The sequence below is a fragment of the Cibotium barometz genome, chromosome 47 (genome assembly GCF_041138505.1).
Source record: "Cibotium barometz isolate CiBa-2024 chromosome 47, ASM4113850v1, whole genome shotgun sequence".
NCBI classification, from domain to species: Eukaryota; Viridiplantae; Streptophyta; class Polypodiopsida; order Cyatheales; family Cibotiaceae; genus Cibotium; species Cibotium barometz.
Genome location: NC_141092.1, coordinates 9594826 through 9615589, shown reverse-complemented (window position 1 = coordinate 9615589; position 20764 = coordinate 9594826). Strand labels below are relative to the sequence as shown.

General features: G+C 45.6%; 1 protein-coding gene across 1 annotated transcript in view; it reads right to left on the bottom strand.

Moving 5' to 3' along the window:
* Positions 1-16678, bottom strand: part of LOC147611347 (uncharacterized) — a 49264-nt gene extending 32586 nt beyond the window's left edge. Inside the window, exon 1 of the mRNA XM_086784417.1 lies at positions 16398-16678. Within this exon, the coding sequence (XP_086640543.1) occupies positions 16398-16575 (178 nt within the window). The 5' untranslated portion in view covers positions 16576-16678. The remainder of the gene's footprint in view (positions 1-16397) is intronic.
* Positions 16679-20764: the final 4086 nt, after the last annotated feature.

The window sequence follows — 20764 nt, the reverse complement described above, 5'->3', positions numbered from 1 at the left end:
AAGGCATTTCTCAGCGAGGTCACATGCAGTGGGGCCACAAGAATCAAAGACCCATGTCACTTTGGCTAGTGGAACACCTATCATTGCCCATGAAGCTCATGCAGACAGAGCTGCCCCGTTGGATAAGAGGAAGAGAAAAAGAGAAGAACATGTACCTCATCCCAAGAAGCTCAAGGAGTTCAAGGCAAGGGACAAGTCCGTGAAATTTGATGCCTTTCATGGAGAATATGATGCCTCTAAAGTGCTAGCTTTTGTGGCATAGTTTGATATTGCTTTTAGTGATGAGGACTTCACTGAGAAGTCCAAAATTCGTCATGCAAGCATGTTCTTGAAGGAGACAGCTGCCCATTGGTGGATCACTGAAAAGACCACCAAAGACCCCATTTGCACTTGGAAAGAGTTTAAGGACAGATTTTATGCCCAATTCTCACCACCTAATGCGGAGCAAACTCTCACCCAAAAGTGGGATAGACTTGAGCAAAAAGATAATGAAAGTGTGCAGCAGTATGTCAATAAGTTTTGGAAAGTGTTGCTTGAGGTAACTCCCTTTATGCAAATCGCTGAGGATGAAAGAAAGAGGAAGTTTCGCTCCGGATTGCAACCAGCTTATTGTTCGGGCATTGAATTGCACCCGAAACACACTTTGCAACAGCTTATAGCCTCTGCTCTTGCTACGGAGCAATTGGTGCTCAAAATTAAGCAAGATCAAGGGGGTTCTAAGGGCAAAGATAAGGCTGTCCCAAACCTGCAAAAAGGTGGACAGCCACCTAAAAAGAGCTTCCGGGAGATCCAAAAGGGAGGTAAAGCTGAAAATACCTGATCTAAGGATCATGGGCCGAAGAAGAACAAATTTGGCTTGACCCCCGAGCAAAGGGAGCAATATGCCAAGGAGGGGAAATGTTTTTCTTGTGGCAGCAAAGAGCATATGTTTAGACAATGCCCTAACCGTAAACCAAAGCATGAGGACAAGCAAATCAAGGCAAATGTGCATGCAGTTTCCGATGTGCAGGGAAACACAAAGCATGATGGAAAAGAGTGGATGGTATGCAACGCATGGGATCAAATCAAGGATCAGTCCGCCCTATTTATGTTTGATGATTGTGCAACAGATAACTTCATCTCTATTCAGATGGCAGCCGCCTTGGTATTGAGGTTGAGGACATGGGGCCTCAAATTGAAGCAAAAGCTGCCTTTGTTGGTAAAGAGGTACAGGTTACCCCACTTATAGAGAAGCTGCGCATACATATCCAGGGTTACCTTGATCATGAGCATTTCTTGGTTGCACCACTTAATGGATGTGATGTATTGCTTGGCAAGCCATGGCATCATAGGCTTGAGCCCCGCAAAGAGTACAAGACAAACAGGATTTCCTTTATGCATAGAGGCCGCATGCATGTTATTGATGCTGGCAAGGAAGGAGATTCTATCCCGCTTGTATCTCACATCCAGATTAATAAAGCAATGAAAAAGAGTCTTTCTGCATACTTGGTTTTTGTTCGTGATAGCATTGAACAAGTCATCAAAATGTGGATGTTTTGACTCAGGATAGGCTGAATTTTCTTCATGCATATAAAGATTGTTTTGCTGATGCATTGCCAGGTGAACTACCTCCTCAAAGGCCCGAGGATCATCGCATAGATCTTGTGCCAGGCAGTTCTCCACCTAACAAACCCGCATACCGTGTGAGTGCCGCACAACAAGAAGAGATCATGAAGCAGGTTAATGAGCTTTTAGAGAAAGGTTTGGTTCAGCCAAGTTCCTCACCTTATTGCTCTCCCGTGCTTCTTATTCAAAAGAAAGACGGGTCATTCCGCATGTGTGTGGACTATAGAGCTAAATAAGCTCACCATCAAGAATAGATTTCCAATCCCGCGTATTGATGACATTTTGGATAAGCTTGATGGCTCGGCTTATTTCAACCGTATTGATTTGAAGAGTGGTTATCACCAGATACGAGTGGTGCCACAGGATGTCCACAAAACTGCATTCAAGACAGCTTTTGGATTATATGAATTTTTGGTGATGCCTTTTGGTCTCACCAATGCCCCAGCCACATTCAATCGTATGATGGATAGGATATTCCGACCCCATCTAAAATTCACAGGTGTATTCTTTGATGACATCTTGGTTTTCTCCAAGAATGAGCAAGAGCATAGAACTCATTTGGCCACAGTGTTTGAAGAGTTGCGGAAGCATAAACTCTTCATTAATGCCAAGAAAAGTGAGTTCTTTCTTTCAGAGATACACTATTTGGGTCACATTGTATCCAAGGATGGAGTAAGAATGGATCCTGCCAAGATAGAAATCATTCGGAATTGGCCAGAGTTGCAAAATGTACATCAAGTATGTAGTTTTCTGGGATTATGTTTATACTATAGTGTTTCATAAGGCATTTTGCTATGATAGCCACCCCTCTACATGATCTCACGAAGAAGAAAGCCACTTTTAAATGGACTTCAAAGGAGCAGGATGCCTTCCTGCAACTCAAGCATGCTATCATATGTGGACCCGTATTGATTGTTCCCGACTTGCAAAGGTCATTCATAGTGGAATGTGATGCTTGTGGCGATTGTATAGAGGCTGTCCTAAATCAAGAAGGTCATGCAGTTGCATATGAGAGCCGTTGATTGCATGATCCAAGCTTCATATGGATATCTATGAGAAAGAGCTCTTGGCTGTAGTTCATGCCTTAAAGATATGGAAACATTATCTTCTTGGGACTGAATTTGTAGTCAAGACAGATCATCAAAGCTTGAGATACTTTCTATCTCAAGCAAAGCTTTCGGAGAAGCAGATGAGAATGGCAAACTTTCTTTCCATGTTTCATTTTTAGATTGTACATACTCCGGGAAAGAAAAATGTGGTGGCAGATGCATTATCCAGGTGTATGCACTGTCATAGACTCTCTCCAGAGGCTTATGCCTTCCATGCAATGCATCGGAATCCCGTGAAGCACTTGATTGGCCCCTCAAATTCGGCACTTCCAATGGGTTGCCCTAGCTGTTCATTGAATTAAGTGTTCGTGCTAGCTTCCGATCTCAAAACTCCGTGTCTCCACGTAAGTGTTCGTGCTAGCTTCCGATCTCAAAACTCCGTGTCTCCACTTGAGAAAGAGAGACGACCGGGCTCTGATACCAATGAGACTGCTCCCAACAGGAGGCCTACAGATCGAAAGACAATATATACATATTTAGAACACTTAATTTAACTGTTATTAAACAATGGAAACAACATCAGCAACACAGAAACTGAAAATACTGAAAATACAAATGACACCAACACTGGGGCCGGAAAGGGCCGGCCCCCCCCCTCAAAACTTTTTGTATTTCTTGGAGTATGTATATTTGTACATGCAATGCTCCTGTTAGAAGTCATCTCTTGTCTAGTTTTATACACCAGGGCTCTTGTTGTGGGTGTGCCCGCCCTTATGAGGTGTTTTATCATTTTTCCCCACTCTCCGCATTTTTCCCCTATTTTTCCTTTTTTTTTTGTGGCTTGGGAGGCAGCCCTGAGTTGGCAAGAGGATCCATTTGCTGGCCGACTACATCAGGATGTGTGTACTGGAGCTGGCCGACTGTACTTGACAAGTCGTGGACCCTCAGTGCTGGCCGACTGGCTGCATATGCTGGTCGTGTAGATTCAGCACCAGTCGGCTGCCTGTAGCACAGGCCGACTGGTATATGGGGGCATATAAATAGGCCCCCATACCACTTGTGTATCATACCCGGGATCTTCTTGTGTATATAGAGCATAATTACACGCCTACATCTCTCTCCCTTGTGCTGTATTTTTCTGCATGCGTTTTGCTCTTGTGTTCCCAGATCTGGTCATCATCTCCGCTGCGTATTCTAACATGGTATCAGAGCCCTAGGCTCTAGATAGTTCTTGGGATTTGTGTGAGCAAGAGGGGGACTGTTGTGTGGTTGATTGGTGGACTGTTTTGGACTATTCGGGAAGAGGAGAAGCAAGAGGACGGCGGGCTGATTTGCTGGACAGCCACTTGCAGGTATTAGTTCTTCTTTGTTCCCACCCACCCACCCTTTTCAGAGTACATCCCCGCAATGGCAGATCTGTTTGAGATGGCCGAGAGGCATGTAAAGATCCCATCACTCCCCACGTTCTCGGTGGACCGTCAGTTAGACGGGAGCAACTACGGCATATGGAAGGTCATGATGGAATCTGTTCTGGAGTCTTACGACCTTGCTGATTTCGTCGTTGTTGGGGTTCCACGGCCGGAAGTAGAGGAAGGGGAGTTACCGTCTGTAATATGCGGAAGCTTCGGAGAAGGATCGGTACTTCAAAACTCAGAAAACAGCACTCTTTTCGCGACGGAATTAACGCACAAACTGAAAGACGATGTGCAGAAAAATAGAGAGAAAAGGGGGAGATGGAGAGGACACGGTATTGGGTCCCAATTACCCTCTGTAGGGCCCCCACCACGGATGGTGTATTTGCTTTATTAGAATGATGTAAATCTGAAAACAAATACAAAGTACTTGACCTTTTCTTGGCTGGAAAACCTGCCCTTGACCTTCAGTCCTTCACCCCTTTGCTTTAGCAATGTTCTTGGCTGTCCTGGCCCTTGTTTGCTTGGAGCTCTTGGTGAATTATGAGATGACTACAATGAATTCTTGACTGGGCTTTTATACCCCCTTCAGCATCCAGTCGGCCAGCTAATAATATCCCCACGACTAGGTATGTTCAATAAAGTGTTTTCACACTCTATACCATGCTGTCCAGCCTGCGCATGCTTCTGGGGCAACATCCTGGCTGCTGGGCATGCTGCGCAGAGGTGTGGGACTGCCCCTACACCTGGCCTACCTGCTGATTAGGGCTTCTGACCCAATCGGCTGCCTGTCCAGCAGCAGTACAACTGGCCGACAGCCCCTCCAGCCCATGCCTTGGCTGGTGGGCAGATCTTGGGCTCTCCTGGCCCCTTGGGGGTGGTTCTACACCTCCCCCATGCCCATACTACAAGTGCAAGTGCAAGTTCTTCTCACTGGGGTAGCCCTATGGGCTGGCCCCATCTCTACATGCAAACCTACATGCCTACAGATGTCTGGCATCCAGTTGCAAACCAGATACACAGCACATCTGACATCATTCCAGAGGGAGACTCACAGCGCGGACTGGCACTGCTTCATGTGCAGGACAATGCACACCTGACCTTGGACTCATGTGCAGGACGATGCACACCTGACCTCGGACGACTGAGATGGATCCCTGGCTGACTCGTCCCGGACTGGGCTCACATGGGACCAGTTCACCATCCCACGTCCTGCACCTTCTGTACAGAAATGTCTACGTGGCATCCAAGTGCGGGATGCACGTGACATCCCCTTCTGCTTAACTTGACGGAAGCTGCATAGCCTCCAAATAATCCGTCAATAATGCCGGATAGTCTTCGAAAAATTCTTTGTCGAGCCATACCGCTTCATGAGTTCCTCGGTCCTGAAACTTCGTGAGAAACTGTCGTAGTCTTCGGCCTGAGCCATGCTTGAAACGGTGCAGAAGGATCTGTTCTGGAACCATTACTTCTGCTTCATCAATGATGTCTGGTTCCGCTTCGTCTTTGACCTCTGAAGGGGGTGGACCTACATATGGCTTTAACCAACTGACATGAAATACATCGTGCATAGTCCAACTCGGAGGTAGCTTTAACTGCATAGACACCTCATTAATCTTTTTCCGGATGGGGAATGGTCCGAAGCTCCTGAAAGACAACTTTGGGCATCGCTTGCCCACCTGCTTCAATCTTTGCTTCATAATCCGAAGATACACCCAATCTCCTTCCGAAAACTTCATGTCCCTTCGGTCTTTATTGGCCTGTCGAGTGTAGGCCTCTTGCGCTTTAGCCAATCTGTCTTTAACGGACTCTAGGATCTCCTGGTAAGACTCCGTCACTCTGTTCGCCTCCAGTACTAAAGACGAAGTCCTGGTTAAGAACGACTGGAAAGGCCTTCCAAACGCTGCCTCATAGGGAGTCCTGCCAATAGCTGAAGAAAAAGAGTCATTCAAAACAGCTTGAACCAAAGGCAAAAACGATTCCCACTTACCTTGCTGATCGTGGACATAACACTTCAGCACATCAAAGGCCAACTGGTTGTATATCTCTGTCTGGCCATCTGTCTGTGGATGGAATGCACTGGAAAAATTCAACTTAGTACCAAAATTATCAAACAATGCCCTCCAAAAATGAATGGTAAACTTGGCATCTCGGTCTGACACTATGGTCCTAGGAATCCCACCAATCGGGTACCAATGCCGAATGAATAGCTGGGCAACATCCTCGGCGGTCACATTGGCCCTGCAAGGAATAAGCATAACAAATTTGCTGAACCTATCAACAATAGTGAAACATTGTGTATTACGCTTACTCGGACTGGGAGGCAGATTTGTGACAAAGTCCATCGAAATGTCTTGGAAAGGACCCTCAGGAATTGGCAAAGGCTGTAACAACCCTATCTTCTTTCCACGAGGAGCTTTCACCTTTTGACAAATGTCACAACGTTGTACATATGTAAACACATCACGCCTCATCTTTGGCCAATAGTATTGCCGTTCTAATTTCTCCAGAGTCGAATTCATGCCCCTATGACCACCTGTAATGGCGTCATGGGCATCATGGAGAAGAGCTGCCCGGAATGATTTCATGACATACAGTCGGCCTTTGTAGTAAAGCCCACCATCGCGTATCAGAAAATGGCATGGTCCTGTGGCATCCAATGCCTGTTCCCACTGCGTACCGAATTCCTCGGAATCCGCGTACGTGTGCTTCATTGCTTCTAGTCCTGTACCAACAAGGTCAAGTCTAGTGGTCTGAATCGCAGATACTTGTCCCTTCCTGCTCAAAGCATCGGCCACTGGATTGGCCTTTCCTGGAAGGTACTCAATCATGCCACCGAACTGCTGGAATATCTGACTCCAGCGGTGTTGGCGATCACTCCACTGTGCACTTGGCATCGTCTGAATCCAACGCAATGCCTGATGGTCAGTGCGAACCTCGAAGTCACGGCCATACAGGAAATGTTTCCAATGTTTCAAGGCCTGTATAACTGCTAGGAGTTCACGATCATAGACTGAATAGTTCTTTTCGGCGGGCAGTAACTTACGAGACATGTAAGCTACTGGATGACCATTCTGTTGCAATACACCTCCAATTGCGATGTTACTCGCATCGATGATCACCTGAAATGGTTCGTCCCACGAGGCAAGGGCTCAACAAGGCGCTTCTGACAAAGCCACCTTGAGGTTCTGGAATGCCTCCAACGCTCGTGGAGTCATTCGAATCTTTTGCCTCCTTGTTTTCACTCCCTTTAGCAGATCGGTGATGTCTGCCGAGAGATCAGAAAACTTGTCAATGTGGGTGGAATATGCCTGGCATATACCCACAAATGATCTAATGTCATAAGCAGTCTGAGGTACTTCCCAGTTAACAATCTCGACCACTTTAGCCGGATCAAGTCGAATGCCTTCGGCACTAATTATATATCCCAAGTAATGTACCTGGAACAGATAAAATTCTGACTTCTTTTCATTGATATAGAGCTCGTTGCTTTCCAACAACTTAAGGACTTTCTCCACATCAATGTCATGCTGCTCAACTGTAGCTGAAAATATGAGTATGTCGTCCAGAAATATGAACACACACACTCCAATCAACTCCCGGAAAATACGCATCATCATGCGGTTAAATGTAGCTGGGACGTTCGTCAATCCAAATGGCATAACCACAAATTCATAGTGGGCCCGTTCTGTACGGAAAGCTGTCTTGGGGATGTCCCCCTCAACAATCCGAACCTGGTGGTACCCACTCTTTAAATCCAGTTTGGAGAACACCTTAGCTCTATTCAGCCTCTCGAGGATATACTCAATGCGAGGCATCGAGAATCGGCTCTTGATAGTCAGCTTGTTGAGTGCACGATAATCGACACACAACCGAGAAGACCCATCTTTCTTCTTGACAAATAAGATCGGTGCTGCAAATGGCGACACGCTGGGGCGGATGAAGCCAGCTTGCAACAATTCTTGGAGTTGGCGGTCCAACTCCGATTCCATTGCCTTAGAAAGGCGATACGGAAACTTGCTCGGGGGTTCCGAGCCTGGGAGGAGGTCAATCTTGTGATCCTCCGGTTTGGACGGGGGAAGCTGGGGAGGGAGACTGTCCCGAAGAAAAATCTTCTGGAACTTTTCATGGAGAACCGAGTACTTCTCGGAAGCACTGGCCACCGTCTGGGCTGTCTGGATGTAAATCATCGCACACTGTGCGCCTTTCCTGACTGCTCGCTTAGCTTGCAAGTGGCTTATGAGTGGAAAGTTTGGAATACCTGGCTCACATTTAATGGTCACCGGGGTGTTTGACACATTCCGATCAATCTGGAACGTGTGCTTGTCCCACTTGACATCAGGAAGAAACTTGTGAAACCACTGGATACCCAAAATTATGTCTGCTCCTACAAGAGGGGCAACCATAAAGTCACGCACAAACTCTATGCCCTGAATCACTAATTTAGCACCCAGAGCTTCATACTTGACGCTCGTTGTCATACCTGTGCTAAATCCCTCAACCTGTTTGTCCACCGGAGTCAGCTCGAAGCGGGCACGCCTAGCGGCCTCTTCCGTGATCACATCCTCCGTGCTGCCACTGTCAAACAAGACAACGACTCTCTGGCCACCTATGTAGCCAAAGGACTTGAGCAATTCGTTGCGCTCATACTCCTGGTCATGGGCGCCCTTCTGCTTATCTTCGAGCTCTCGGCTAATAATTGCTCCAACTGAAGCACCGGGGGTTGAAAAACTAGGGGTAGCCGCTGGGGTCTGTGTGGGAGCTGTGCTCACCACCGAAGCTGTGGAGGCGGCGGCGGCCTTTGGAGGCTTCTTCGGACAATCCCGAGAAGTATGTCCTTTTGTGTGACAAAAGTAACATCTACCCTCCTTCCTGTACTGAGAAAGCTCCTCAGCACTCAACTTGCCACTTGTCTTGCCTGCCTCCGCTTTTTGGTCTGGAGTAAGCTTAGACGCATTGTTCGAGTTCTTGGAGCCAGAGACTCCCGGGCTCTGTCCTGGGGAAGACCCCGTCTGGTTCTGGCTTTTGCCCCCCGAGGCGTTAGCCTTGGGAGAAGCCGACTGGGAAGTCTTGGGCTTGCCACCATTGTGTTTCATTTCTGCACTCTGCGCAAGCGAGAGTGCGTCCTCAAAGGTGGCTGGCCTAAACATACGCACCTCCCATTGGATTTGCGTGTCCAGGCCATACAAAAACTGCCCTTTCTTGTCCGAATCAGATAAGCCTAATTGTAGACACAAGGTCGAAATTTTATTGGCAAACTGAAGGACTGGTTGCGCGTTCTGACGCGCACCCCTGAACTCGTCTTCGAGTCACTCAAGGTAGTGGGGCGGTAAAAACCGCTGCTTAAGGTCACGGACGAACTCGTCCCACCCATAAGCTGCCATACCTGCTCTGGTGTGGGCATGAGCCCACTGAGTCCACCAAGGAATGGCCTCACCTTCCAAGTACCAACTGGCTAAGATCACTTTGTCAATATCTATTTTCCTAACTGCGACAAAGTAAGCTTCAAATTGATGTAACCATGAATACAGAGTAGTGGGATCGAGTTTACCATTATACTTACTGAAATTCATTTTCTCGGGAAAATGATTCGAGGGCGCCGCCGGTGTCAATCTGGCGTCCAAAGCTCTGAGGTAACGCTCGTGTTCCACTCGTCGCATGGCGTCGTCTTCTCGTTGTCGAATCTCCAATGCACGCATCTGCATCTCAAGCAAGGAGCTTGGCTGCGGCTGTGACCCTGCGAGAGGGTCCCTGTGACGAGGATCTGGTATCTGGGATACGGAAGGAGAGGGAGGAGGAGATGGAAAACGCGACGCTGGAGAGCGAGAACGCTCCTCCAGAGCCAAAATCCGCGCCTTCTGTTCATCCAACTTGGTTGTCTGGTCTGCGATTGCTCGCATCATCTGCTAGAACATGTCTTGTACACTCACGCCGGGTGCCCTCGTTGGGCTGCCTGGTGCACTCTGGTCCCATGGTTCTGGTTCTCTCTCGTCGCCAAAGTTCGCCATAGCGGGAAAATGCAATTCCTTTCCGGAACGCAATCTGACCATCCACTATCTGTGTGGGAGACTTCCGGAGGCTTCCGGAGGCTAAAAACCAACCGTCCTTCGAGGGACAGGAGTCCCTCCGAAAGGGGTAGTCCACCGGCGTCTAAAAACCAACCACACGAGCGAAAAAATTTTCTGGTTTTCTTTGCTGAATCTTTGTCCTTGAAGTGAGCTCTGATACCACTGTAATATGCGGAAGCTTCGGAGAAGGATCGGTACTTCAAAACTCAGAAAACAGCACTCTTTTCGCGACGGAATTAACGCACAAACTGAAAGACGATGTGCAGAAAAATAGAGAGAAAAGGGGGAGATGGAGAGGACACGGTATTGGGTCCCAATTACCCTCTGTAGGGCCCCCACCACGGATGGTGTATTTGCTTTATTAGAATGATGTAAATCTGAAAACAAATCCAAAGTACTTGACCTTTTCTTGGCTGGAAAACCTGCCCTTGACCTTCCGTCCTTCACCCCTTTGCTTTAGCAATGTTCTTGGCTGTCCTGGCCCTTGTTTGCTTGGAGCTCTTGGTGAATTATGAGATGACTACAATGAATTCTTGGCTGGGCTTTTATACCCCCTTCAGCATCCAGTCGGCCAGCTAATAATATCCCCACGACTAGGTATTTTCAATAAAGTGTTTTCACACTCTATACCATGCTGTCCAGCCTGCGCATGCTTCTGGGACAGCATCCTGGCTGCTGGGCATGCTGCGCAGAGGTGTGGGACTGCCCCTACACCTGGCCTACCTGCTGATTAGGGCTTCTGACCCAATCGGCTGCCTGTCCAGCAGCAGTACAACTGGCCGACAGCCCCTCCAGCCCATGCCTTGGCTGGTGGGCAAATCTTGGGCTCTCCTGGCCCCTTGGGGGTGGTTCTACACCTCCCCCATGCCCATACTACAAGTGCAAGTGCAAGTTCTTCTCACTGGGGTAGCCCTATGGGCTGGCCCCATCTCTACATGCAAACCTACATGCCTACAGATGTCTGGCATCCAGTTGCAAACCAGATACACAGCACATCTGACATCATTCCAGAGGGAGACTCACAGCGCGGACTGGCACTGCTTCATGTGCAGGACAATGCACACCTGACCTTGGACTCATGTGCAGGACGATGCACACCTGACCTCGGACGACTGAGATGGATCCCTGGCTGACTCGTCCCAGACTGGGCTCACATGGGACCAATTCACCATCCCAGGTCCTGCACCTTCTGTACAGAAATGTCTACGTGGCATCCAAGTGCGGGATGCACGTGACACCGTCAACCCGAAAGGACCGGGAGACTCAAACACAGATGTGGGATCGTGTCAACGCCAGGGTCCGTTCGTTTATCTTTCTCAACTGCACACCGCAGGTAATCAATCATGTAAAGCATATGACGCTGGCCAGAGGTATATGGCAGCATTTGGCCTCACTTTACAACAGGGTATCGCCCATGAAGAGGATTTCCTTGAAAAAACAGATGCGGGTTATGAGCCCTGCAAAGTCGTCGACGATGCGGGAGCATATTAACAAGCTGCAGGCTCTTCAGCAGGAAGTTCTTCAGGCTAGGAAAGAGATATCGTCAGAGGACATGGCCATAACGTTGCTGTCACACTTGCCCTCTTCGTACTCAGCATTTTACTCGTCTTTGATTACCAGTGGCAGGCTCAGCACCATCACGTGGGAGGAGCTTGTGCCAATGGTCCTGGACCAGGAGGAACGATTCACGAACCCTCCTCAGGGTGGAGGTTCGGAGGCCTTAACTGGCCAAAGGTCGAAAGGCCGTAACACGGGCAAAGGGAAGGCTTCGTCGGAGAAATCTTCTGAGAAGAAGTCCGTTACTGACCGCGAGAAACTAAAGGCAGAGAGGACCTGTAATGATTGTGGCGAGAAAGGCCACTATTGGAGACAGTGTCCCAAGCGGAAGACCGAGAAGGGTGAAGATTCCTCAGCAGCAATCATGAAGACTCCGGCTTTTGTGCACCTGGAGGTGGTGGACACCGATGTTTCATTTTCTTTCCCGTTCCGGTTTACAAGATCTCTGCAAGCTTTCTGGTCATATTCTTACTGGGGATACATCCACTATCCGAGTTCACAATGAGGGCAGGATGGAGATAGTTCCCGATGGCAGAGGGGGGAAGCATTCCTCCCAGGTGTTGTATGTTCCGGCACTTGGTTTTCATATGTTGTCAGTGCATCAGGTTTGCAAGACTGGCGTACGGGTGGAGTTTGATGAGCATTTTGTTGCTCTCCGAGATAAAGCAACAGGCCAGGTGGTTTGGGAAGGCGGAGTGAAGAATGGAGTTTACAAGCTTTCAGCACTCTCTCTCCCAGGTCCTCAGGTTTGTGATGAGTGGCAGTCTGGTAATGGCCACTTAAGTGTGGCTACGCTGAAGGTGCAGGGTTTCCGGGACCAAATGGTGGATAGCTTGCCAGTAGATGGCAGCAGTTGGCAGGAACTCTCCAGTACTGATGTTGGTGGTTCTTGTGTTCGTGAGTCAGAGGAAACTGAACAGGTCACTTATGCTCTGATGTCTTGTAGTATTCGGGACAAAGAACCTCCAGGAGATGAGGATGTTATTTCCACGGGGACCTTTTGGAAAGCCAGGCAGGTGGCACTTGATTACTTGCAGAAGGAGGTGGTTTCTCCAGGCTTTGTGGTTCCAGATTCAGAGGGGGTGGTTGACAGGTTTCAAAAGGCCTTGCGTGGTCTTCAGCAGGTTCCAGGACTTGGCTTTGCACCGTACCAGGTGTTGATCCTTGTGAGCAGTGTGATGCCTCTTTGACTCGGAAGCAGAATGGTTCATTGATTTGGTTGATGGACACCAGATTGGACGGGAGCTTCCTGATGAGGCAGTTGAGCTCATTGTGGTTTCTGCGGCATGTGAAGGATAATGAACTCTTGTACACAGGAGGGAGATTGATGGATGGAGTCCGACTCCACGGTTGGAGTGACTCAGTTTGGGGAGGAGATCCGGACACAAGGAGATCTACTTCAGGCCCAAGAGCAGTTTTACGCAGCAGTAAGAGGCAGTCATCTTTTGCCTTGTCGCGGACAGAGGTAGAGTACCGGGCTGTTTGAGATGCTGCTTGTGAGGTGGTGAGGATGCAGAGGTTGCATTGCAGGATTGGGCTTCCACTGGAAGAACCCATTGTTGTATCTCACACTGTCTCATGAGACATTAGGTTATGGCTAGCTCTCCCATGTTTTATTTGAGAGCAATTTCTATGATCATGACCCCAACCATAGTCTGGCACGCTTCACCTCCCAGTTATTCTCTGCTAGGTCAATTACTCGGGCCATGTCCTCCAGTCCCAATCAAATTATGTCCATCCATCCTAATCCAAGAAGTACTACAGGCATGATATAAAACTTTCCTTCCCAAGGGGTTATTCCCAATGTGAAACATAGTAGTGAAAGCCTATACATGTGGTTTGGAACGAGTTCACTCCTTCCACCTGCACTTTTGTGGGAGTCACGTTGAGGGCGTCCCCGTCCATTGTATTGGCACGGCATAACAGGCAGACACACGCAAACAAGTCATGCAAAAACAAATTTATGCATGCAGGCATAAATGCATGTGCACAAATAGTGGATGAAATCTCCCTTTCATGAAACTTGTACAAGAGGTTCTTGTCAGGCACAAAACTGGCGCGACAAATATAAATAAATATGTCTTGGTCTTCCTATGGAGTGACAGTCCCATAGGTAAGACACCATCCTGGCTATACACGGGTGGCACCAACAGGCTCCCGTCCATACAGCACGAAGCAAATCACACACGGGTGACATGAAACTGGTTCCCGTCCATGTGACGCAGCAGTGGTCGCACATGGGTGGCACTGATCTGGCTCCCGTCCATGTGACACCATAAAACAAGCCCTTTCACATGGGACACTAGCCTGGTCCCATGTGAACATGGCACAAATCTGGCCGCTCTATGGAGTGACACTCCTATAGAAGTGGCTCCAAAAATGGAGATGGACCAAATGGTGACATGTACCCATTGCTACCTTACAAAAGTTCCATTCTCAGCAGGTTATCAACAGACCACCTCAGCTCAGGTCTCTTTCACACATTTGCTTATCTTGCATGACGGGCAAGCATCATTGAGATGCATTTCCAGAGGAGGCCACTTATCAAGAAACCTGAAGACGAGAGCTTATACATGCAGATCTTGCTGAGCCCATGGAGGTTGAGTCTCTTGGAGGGGCTCGATATTTTCTTCTTGTGGATGATTTCACTAGCAAAGTCTAGGTATGTTTTCTGGCTTGCAAGTCAGATGCTTTTGCCAGTTTCAGAACTTGGATCGCGATGGTGGAAAATCAGTCTGGAGGTCCAGTTTCATTTCTCCGGACTGATAATAGCGGTGAGTTTGTGCCAATGAAGTGATAGCTCAAGTGGTGAAGGCGTTTGCCTAGGACCAAGAGGTCCTGGGTTCAAAACCCCCCTTGGTGCTTCCTCGGCGGCATCGCCTACGAGCGGGCACCTACAGCCAGTCAAAAATCAGTACCTACGGGAGGATCTTGGCCCTAAGGCCAATCAGAAAAAAAAAAGTGGTGAGTTTGTTCCGTTTGATGACTTCCTTGTGTCGGAGGGAATTCACCGACAAACAACAACTCCTTACACTCCTCAGCATAACCACAACACCCAAGGGGAATGGTAAGTCTTGTGAGTCGGGTGCTACTTGGGGCACACCAAGAAAGGCTTTCAGTCAACGGTTCCAAGTAAGGATGATCCTCCAAGGAGTGGAGTGAGAGTGTTAGACTCAATACAACAAAAGAAGGCCAAGAAAGTGTTCAAGGACGGGCATGAAAAAAAACGAACAAGATGGAACAGATGCATAGATCTTCATCATATTTGGAGTGGAATTGGAGAATAGGACAAGGTTTTCAATGAAAAGGTTGCTAAAAAGGGAAGGATGACACGTGAATAGACAACGAAATGATAGTAGTCATCCAAGAACAAAAGCTGGAATCCCATCATCAAGTTTAGCAGAGGGGATGCCATGTACAAGACATGTACATGTTAATCCGAGTATTGACCCTTGAATGGCAACAAATGAAAGATCAGATCTAGAACCAGATAGAGGAGTTCTTAAGCTTTATTGGCATGGAAAGATGCGGTGGAAGGACCAGGAAGGCTGTCAACCAGCATTGATTGAGTTTAATCTTGTCGACTGAAACAAGACTGCTTATGGATCCAAGGTTGTAGCCAACAGCAAATCGGCCAGTCCACCCATGTTTCCCAAGGCCTATTTGAGACAATCGCTTAGCTCATTAGACACATTCAATTCTCCATGGACTGGGTCATTGATTTAGGAATTAGATTAGGGTTTCTACCTTTTCTAAGGCAACCTATGGCTGTAAGACTTGTACTTCCTTTTGTACATTATGAATATACTAAAACTCAACTATCTATGGCTGTAAGACTTGTACTTCCTTTTGTACATTATGAATATACTGAAACTCAACTATCTCTTCTCTATCTTCTATATGCATTTTGCATCAAGCATGTTCCAGGATGGTGTTTAGGGCTAATAGAAGACTCCCAGAGCTTGTGCATGTGACAACCAGTCCGCGAAACCTTCACAAAGCTGTTTTTTGGGCAGCAATTTAAGTAGGCCTTCTTTCCAAGAATATGGCAACTTTCCAATAGACCAGCAATAAAGAGAATGGGCTATTTTAGAACATTCCAAAATGCGTGAAAGGACTCTACAATAAGTCTATCCCATCCTTGGGACTTCCACTTACCCTAAGTTTTGAGAGCATCATCCATTTCTTCATCAATAAAAGATGCATCGCCTCATGCAGTGTGACTATAGGCTGAACATACTGCAAGAGTTCATGACATGCATGGAATACTTCCTCAAAAGCAAGCTGAGGGGCAACAAACATGTCTGCAAAATAGTGATGATAAACACCACCAAGTTGTGATTTTTGCTACATGTCCAAGTTCCACCAGATAGTTTAACTCTTGCAATAGAGTGCTTTTGTTTGGATGTGTGCAAATATTTTAAAAAAAAAGATTTGGAAGAACATCCTTTGTCAAGAAGCGGCTTTTGTCGAGCTCGAGTTTGAACAAGTGAGCTCAAGTTTGCCACTTGTTCAACTTGCGAGCGTCATTTTGGTCAAGACAATGTTTGGCATGTACCATATTCTGGTGCTTTTTCAACTGTCAAAGGTCGCTCTCTTTCACACACACCACCACTGAAATAAATACGCAAGCATGCGCGTGCGTGCGCACACACCCCATGTACACACACACGGGTTTTGAAAGCCTGAGGGGCACAAAGGCAAACCTTGGGATAGACGAGTCAGGGCAGGGATCTTCAATTGGGCGGAGCTGTTGGTGGGCGCATCTTTGCTGGGTGCTGCGAGATGCTGCTGCTGTTGTTTTCGCTGTTGTGGGCCACGGCTCCACGGCCAAGACAGAGCCTTTGAAGGCGAGAAAGTTGAGGAGGCCAAGGCCGATGGCATCTCCTTTCACCTCACAAACAAGACCGCTGTGCAGACGTAAAAGAACAAGCAGAGGGTATGGTGATACTCTATATAATATAGTATATTGTTTGTTATTAAAAATAAAATAATGCATCATCATATCATATAAGTATTACTTTGTATAAATAGATCCAAATTATACATATAATAAATATATTTATATTTATATTTATATATATATCCCATAAGTATATATATATATTTATTACATATTAACCATGGAAAACCAAGGCACACTAAGAGGAGAGAAAAAAGAAACCTTGGATTTTTTTGGAAAAAATCCCTTCAATTGACCCCTTGTATTCCGATTGACCCTTTGTATTCCGGCTTCCATTCCTGCGTTTCGCTTCTTAATGTCTTTTACATACCGCAACAACGCACGGGTTGAGTACTAGTAATATCTATTTTCCTTCACCCTTAGGAAGGTGTTTAAAAAATCACACAATTGAACCATCTCTGTTCGAAGGCAATGCCATCATAACCAAACTTCTTCTCTTCAGGGAGAGAGTCATGCAAATTAATAGCTGTTTAAACTTTCCTAAACAGGAAGATTTTTCCCATAACCTCTAACCTACAGAATGGAGATTTTTTTTATATCAAGACTTTAGCACTAGATTAGGCTAATGGGAAGACTATTTCAATGGAACTAGTTATTTTTTAATGGCAGATGAAATATATTTCAGTGGCTTATAAGTATTTCGGTGGAACGAGTTACTTAATGGTGGATGAAAAAATATATCGGTGGGTTATTGACTCAAATTGCTAACACATGTGGCAAAGACCATTCACAATATATACTCATTTGCTAGCACAACAATAGGCTTTTGATGTAAAGGAGACCCAACTCTCACTTAAGATATAGCATAAGCCAATGCTTTGTGAAGAGCAAAACCAAAGTTTTTAGAGTGAATAAAAGCTTAGCAAGAGATAGTCATAAATTAAGGTCGCATTTCCAAACCATGCATGTTACTCTTGTAGCACCACTATGGGCTAGTACGCTAGTAACTAGTGTGCATGAGCAGCACACTAGTATGCTAGTAACTAGTGTGCATGGGTAGTAATTCTATTGCAAGTGATGAATTGAAGGGCTCCATTTGCTAATGCAAATTGCTTTCAAATTTTGGACACAAAGAAACATCTTCTTCTTACCCCCATGAGCCTTTTCTTTAGCTTCTTCCTTAGTGACTACACTTCAGTGATGATGTGATGACTATTATGCATAGGTCCTTAAAGCTAACTATGGTGGCCAACCACCCTAATGGGAGAGATTTGGTAATAGAGATGAAAAACAAGGACTCTAGCTTATGGGTTGGTAATGTGTATGGATAGCATAGTGCAGAGCAAAAGGGGGGAACTGTGGGACTGGTTAGGTATTTCTTCTCAAGCCTCGATTCTCATGTGTGACTTTAGTATGGTTGAGAAGCACAAGGATAGGTAGGGACGGAATATTATACTCATGGGATCTAAGGGAAAAAATGGAAAGAACTTGTAGCAAAAAAATAAAATAAAATAAAATAAATTTAGGAGACTAGAAGGACACTTATTTTAGCCTCCAAAATAGCTCATCTAGTGTTGATAGAGTCTATTTTGGGAATTGTTCATGTCAAGAACCTTCTTGCTCTCTAGCAAGGAACCATCGTGCTAGTGGTTAGACCACTTGTCTTGGATCATGGAAGTCCCTATTGGAGAGGCTAAAGAGGCCAAGAGGTGTGTCAATCCCTCTTGTTTAAGCCCTTCCTCTACTCTCAAATCAATTAAGTAATCCTTTTAAAAGGCAATGGTTAAGCTATAAACTTCTTCACAACATAAACCATCAACAAACCCTCTCTCTCTATGGTTGTATAATTCTTCTCTGGCTCATCTAGTGTAACAAACTAGGAAATCTATGTTCTTTTCTTCTAGTTGAGTTATATGAATCCTATGGCATAAGTCAATGCATTAATGTGCACATGGAAGGACAATATCCCATCTTGGTGCTCTCAGAATTACAGTTGAGGCTAGAGCTTAATTTAGCTTATGGAACGCTTCCTCACATTACTTTTTCCATATGAAGCAAACCAATATGGCATATAGAGGTCTATCTATGGATACTTGGTTGTATCCATAAAATCCATCTAAGAAGCCATAAGCTTCTTTTTTTGCCACCCTTTCAAGCACATGAAGGGTCGTAACTCGCATTTCCAAACAAGATGTTTCCTTCACTGTAGGGATACCTATCAACTATATGACTTCGGGCCATTGAACGATTCTCATGTTTAGTATAAGGCAATGGGTGATGATCCCTTATCATGGCAGCATTTAACTTTTTTAAGTTCACACATACATGGAACTTGTCATTCTTTTTTAGTACTATAACCATTTGGTGATACGCAATCTGTGTACTGAATCTCATATATGAAACCTGGTACAATAGGTCTGTCAACTTCTTCCTTAATGGTCTTGGACTAGGTTTCATTGCACGTGTAAGGCTTTTGTTTAATTGACCTTGCACCGTCCAGTCATCCACTAGTGGAATCATATGTTGATAGACTTTTGGTGAAATCCAAGTAACTCTAAGTGAAGACATCTTTGTATTCTTTGAGTAACTCCATTAATTCAGTCTCCTCATCAAGGGTTTAAGTCACTAGAGATCGAAACCTTTTTGCACTCTTCCCCTCGTACTACTAGGTCAATCTTTTTGGCATCTTCTGGTCCATCATAAGACACCCCCATTTATTCAGTTTCTCCCTTTTTTGGTGTTGGTGTGCACATGTTTCTATTCTCAATCTTATAGTTCCTATAATGTGAAGGGACTTGTCTCTAGACCTTCTCTTGGTCACACTATCATTGGACCTCACTTCTTGAGATTCTCCCTTGATTTGTCCCTCATGTATAGCTTTCTTTGTCTTCTCTGTCCAGACTTAGAAGTCCTTTTAGAGTCAATTGACGTTGAATCAATGAGATTTTATTTTGCTAAAGTTTTAGCAATTTCACGATCTATTTTTAAAACACTATGACTTGGTCTCTTCATTAGATCCATCCAATTGAAACAGAACTCCTCAGTAGCTCTCAAGGCTTCGACATAATACAATTATGTCAAATTAGAACAGAACTCCTTAGTAGCTCTCAAAGCTTCGACATAATGCAATTAGTGATCTTCATCCTCCTTGAGACTAGACGTGTCTCTCATTCTGACGACATGCATTGGATTTTTTAGTCCCTCAAGGAAGCTTCTCTACTTTCAAGGAATTCTTTGAGGAGTTCCTAGTGTTCTTCTAACACCTCCTAGTGCTCTTCCTCATTGTCTACCGGCCTTTGGGCACAACTTGGCCTAAAGCTTGCACTAAAACCTCCAAGTTGTACAACTTTGCATTTCCTAGAAGTTGTTTCTTCATGGTTTTCAATTGGTTAAAATCCTTTTGGTTTTCATAGGAGTTGTTTCTTCGTGGTTTTCAATTGGTTTAACTCTTTTTAAATCTACAAGTGTGGAAGATATAGTAAGTATAGGAACAATGTCATTTCCTTTATCATCACAGAATTGAGTTCCCATGGTTCCGGGACATGTGTCCATTGTAGCCAAAAGATGCATCCATTTTTCCTCCTCTTTAAGATCTGACAATGAAGCAATGGATGTTTCTTTATCATCCTCGCACCTTTTACATCCATGCTCATTCACATGACATAAGTTTAAGCTCTCCAGGAGTGCTGTTGTACTAGACCCTAAGTCATTGGTCACATCTCTATAAGAGTGGTTATGTCATGACACCTGGAGAAGGAACTCTAATTCTCAATCACAAAAATTAGAGCATAACATATACTTGTACAAATTAAAAGCATAAATCTTAATAGACAAAGTGAGATGGAGAATAGAGTAGAGGTCACCGTTGACACAAGGTTGGGTTGAATCTCCCTTGGGATGCATGTAGCCCTTGTACCACTCACCCATATTTATATGTATTAGAAAAGGCTTGATTTTCAAAAAGATAAGCACAAGTGCTTTTTAAGTTTATAAGCATAAATCTCTACAAAATATAGCAAGTAATAATATAAAGTCTTGGGCCTACCAACAAAAGTATAAAATACAATTCGGTATGTACGAAGGTATGAGGCCTAAGTCTGTCTAGCTTGATACGCAGTCAATGTCTTTTTGTAAGCAATAAAGTAAGCATGTTTGCTAAATCTATAGACT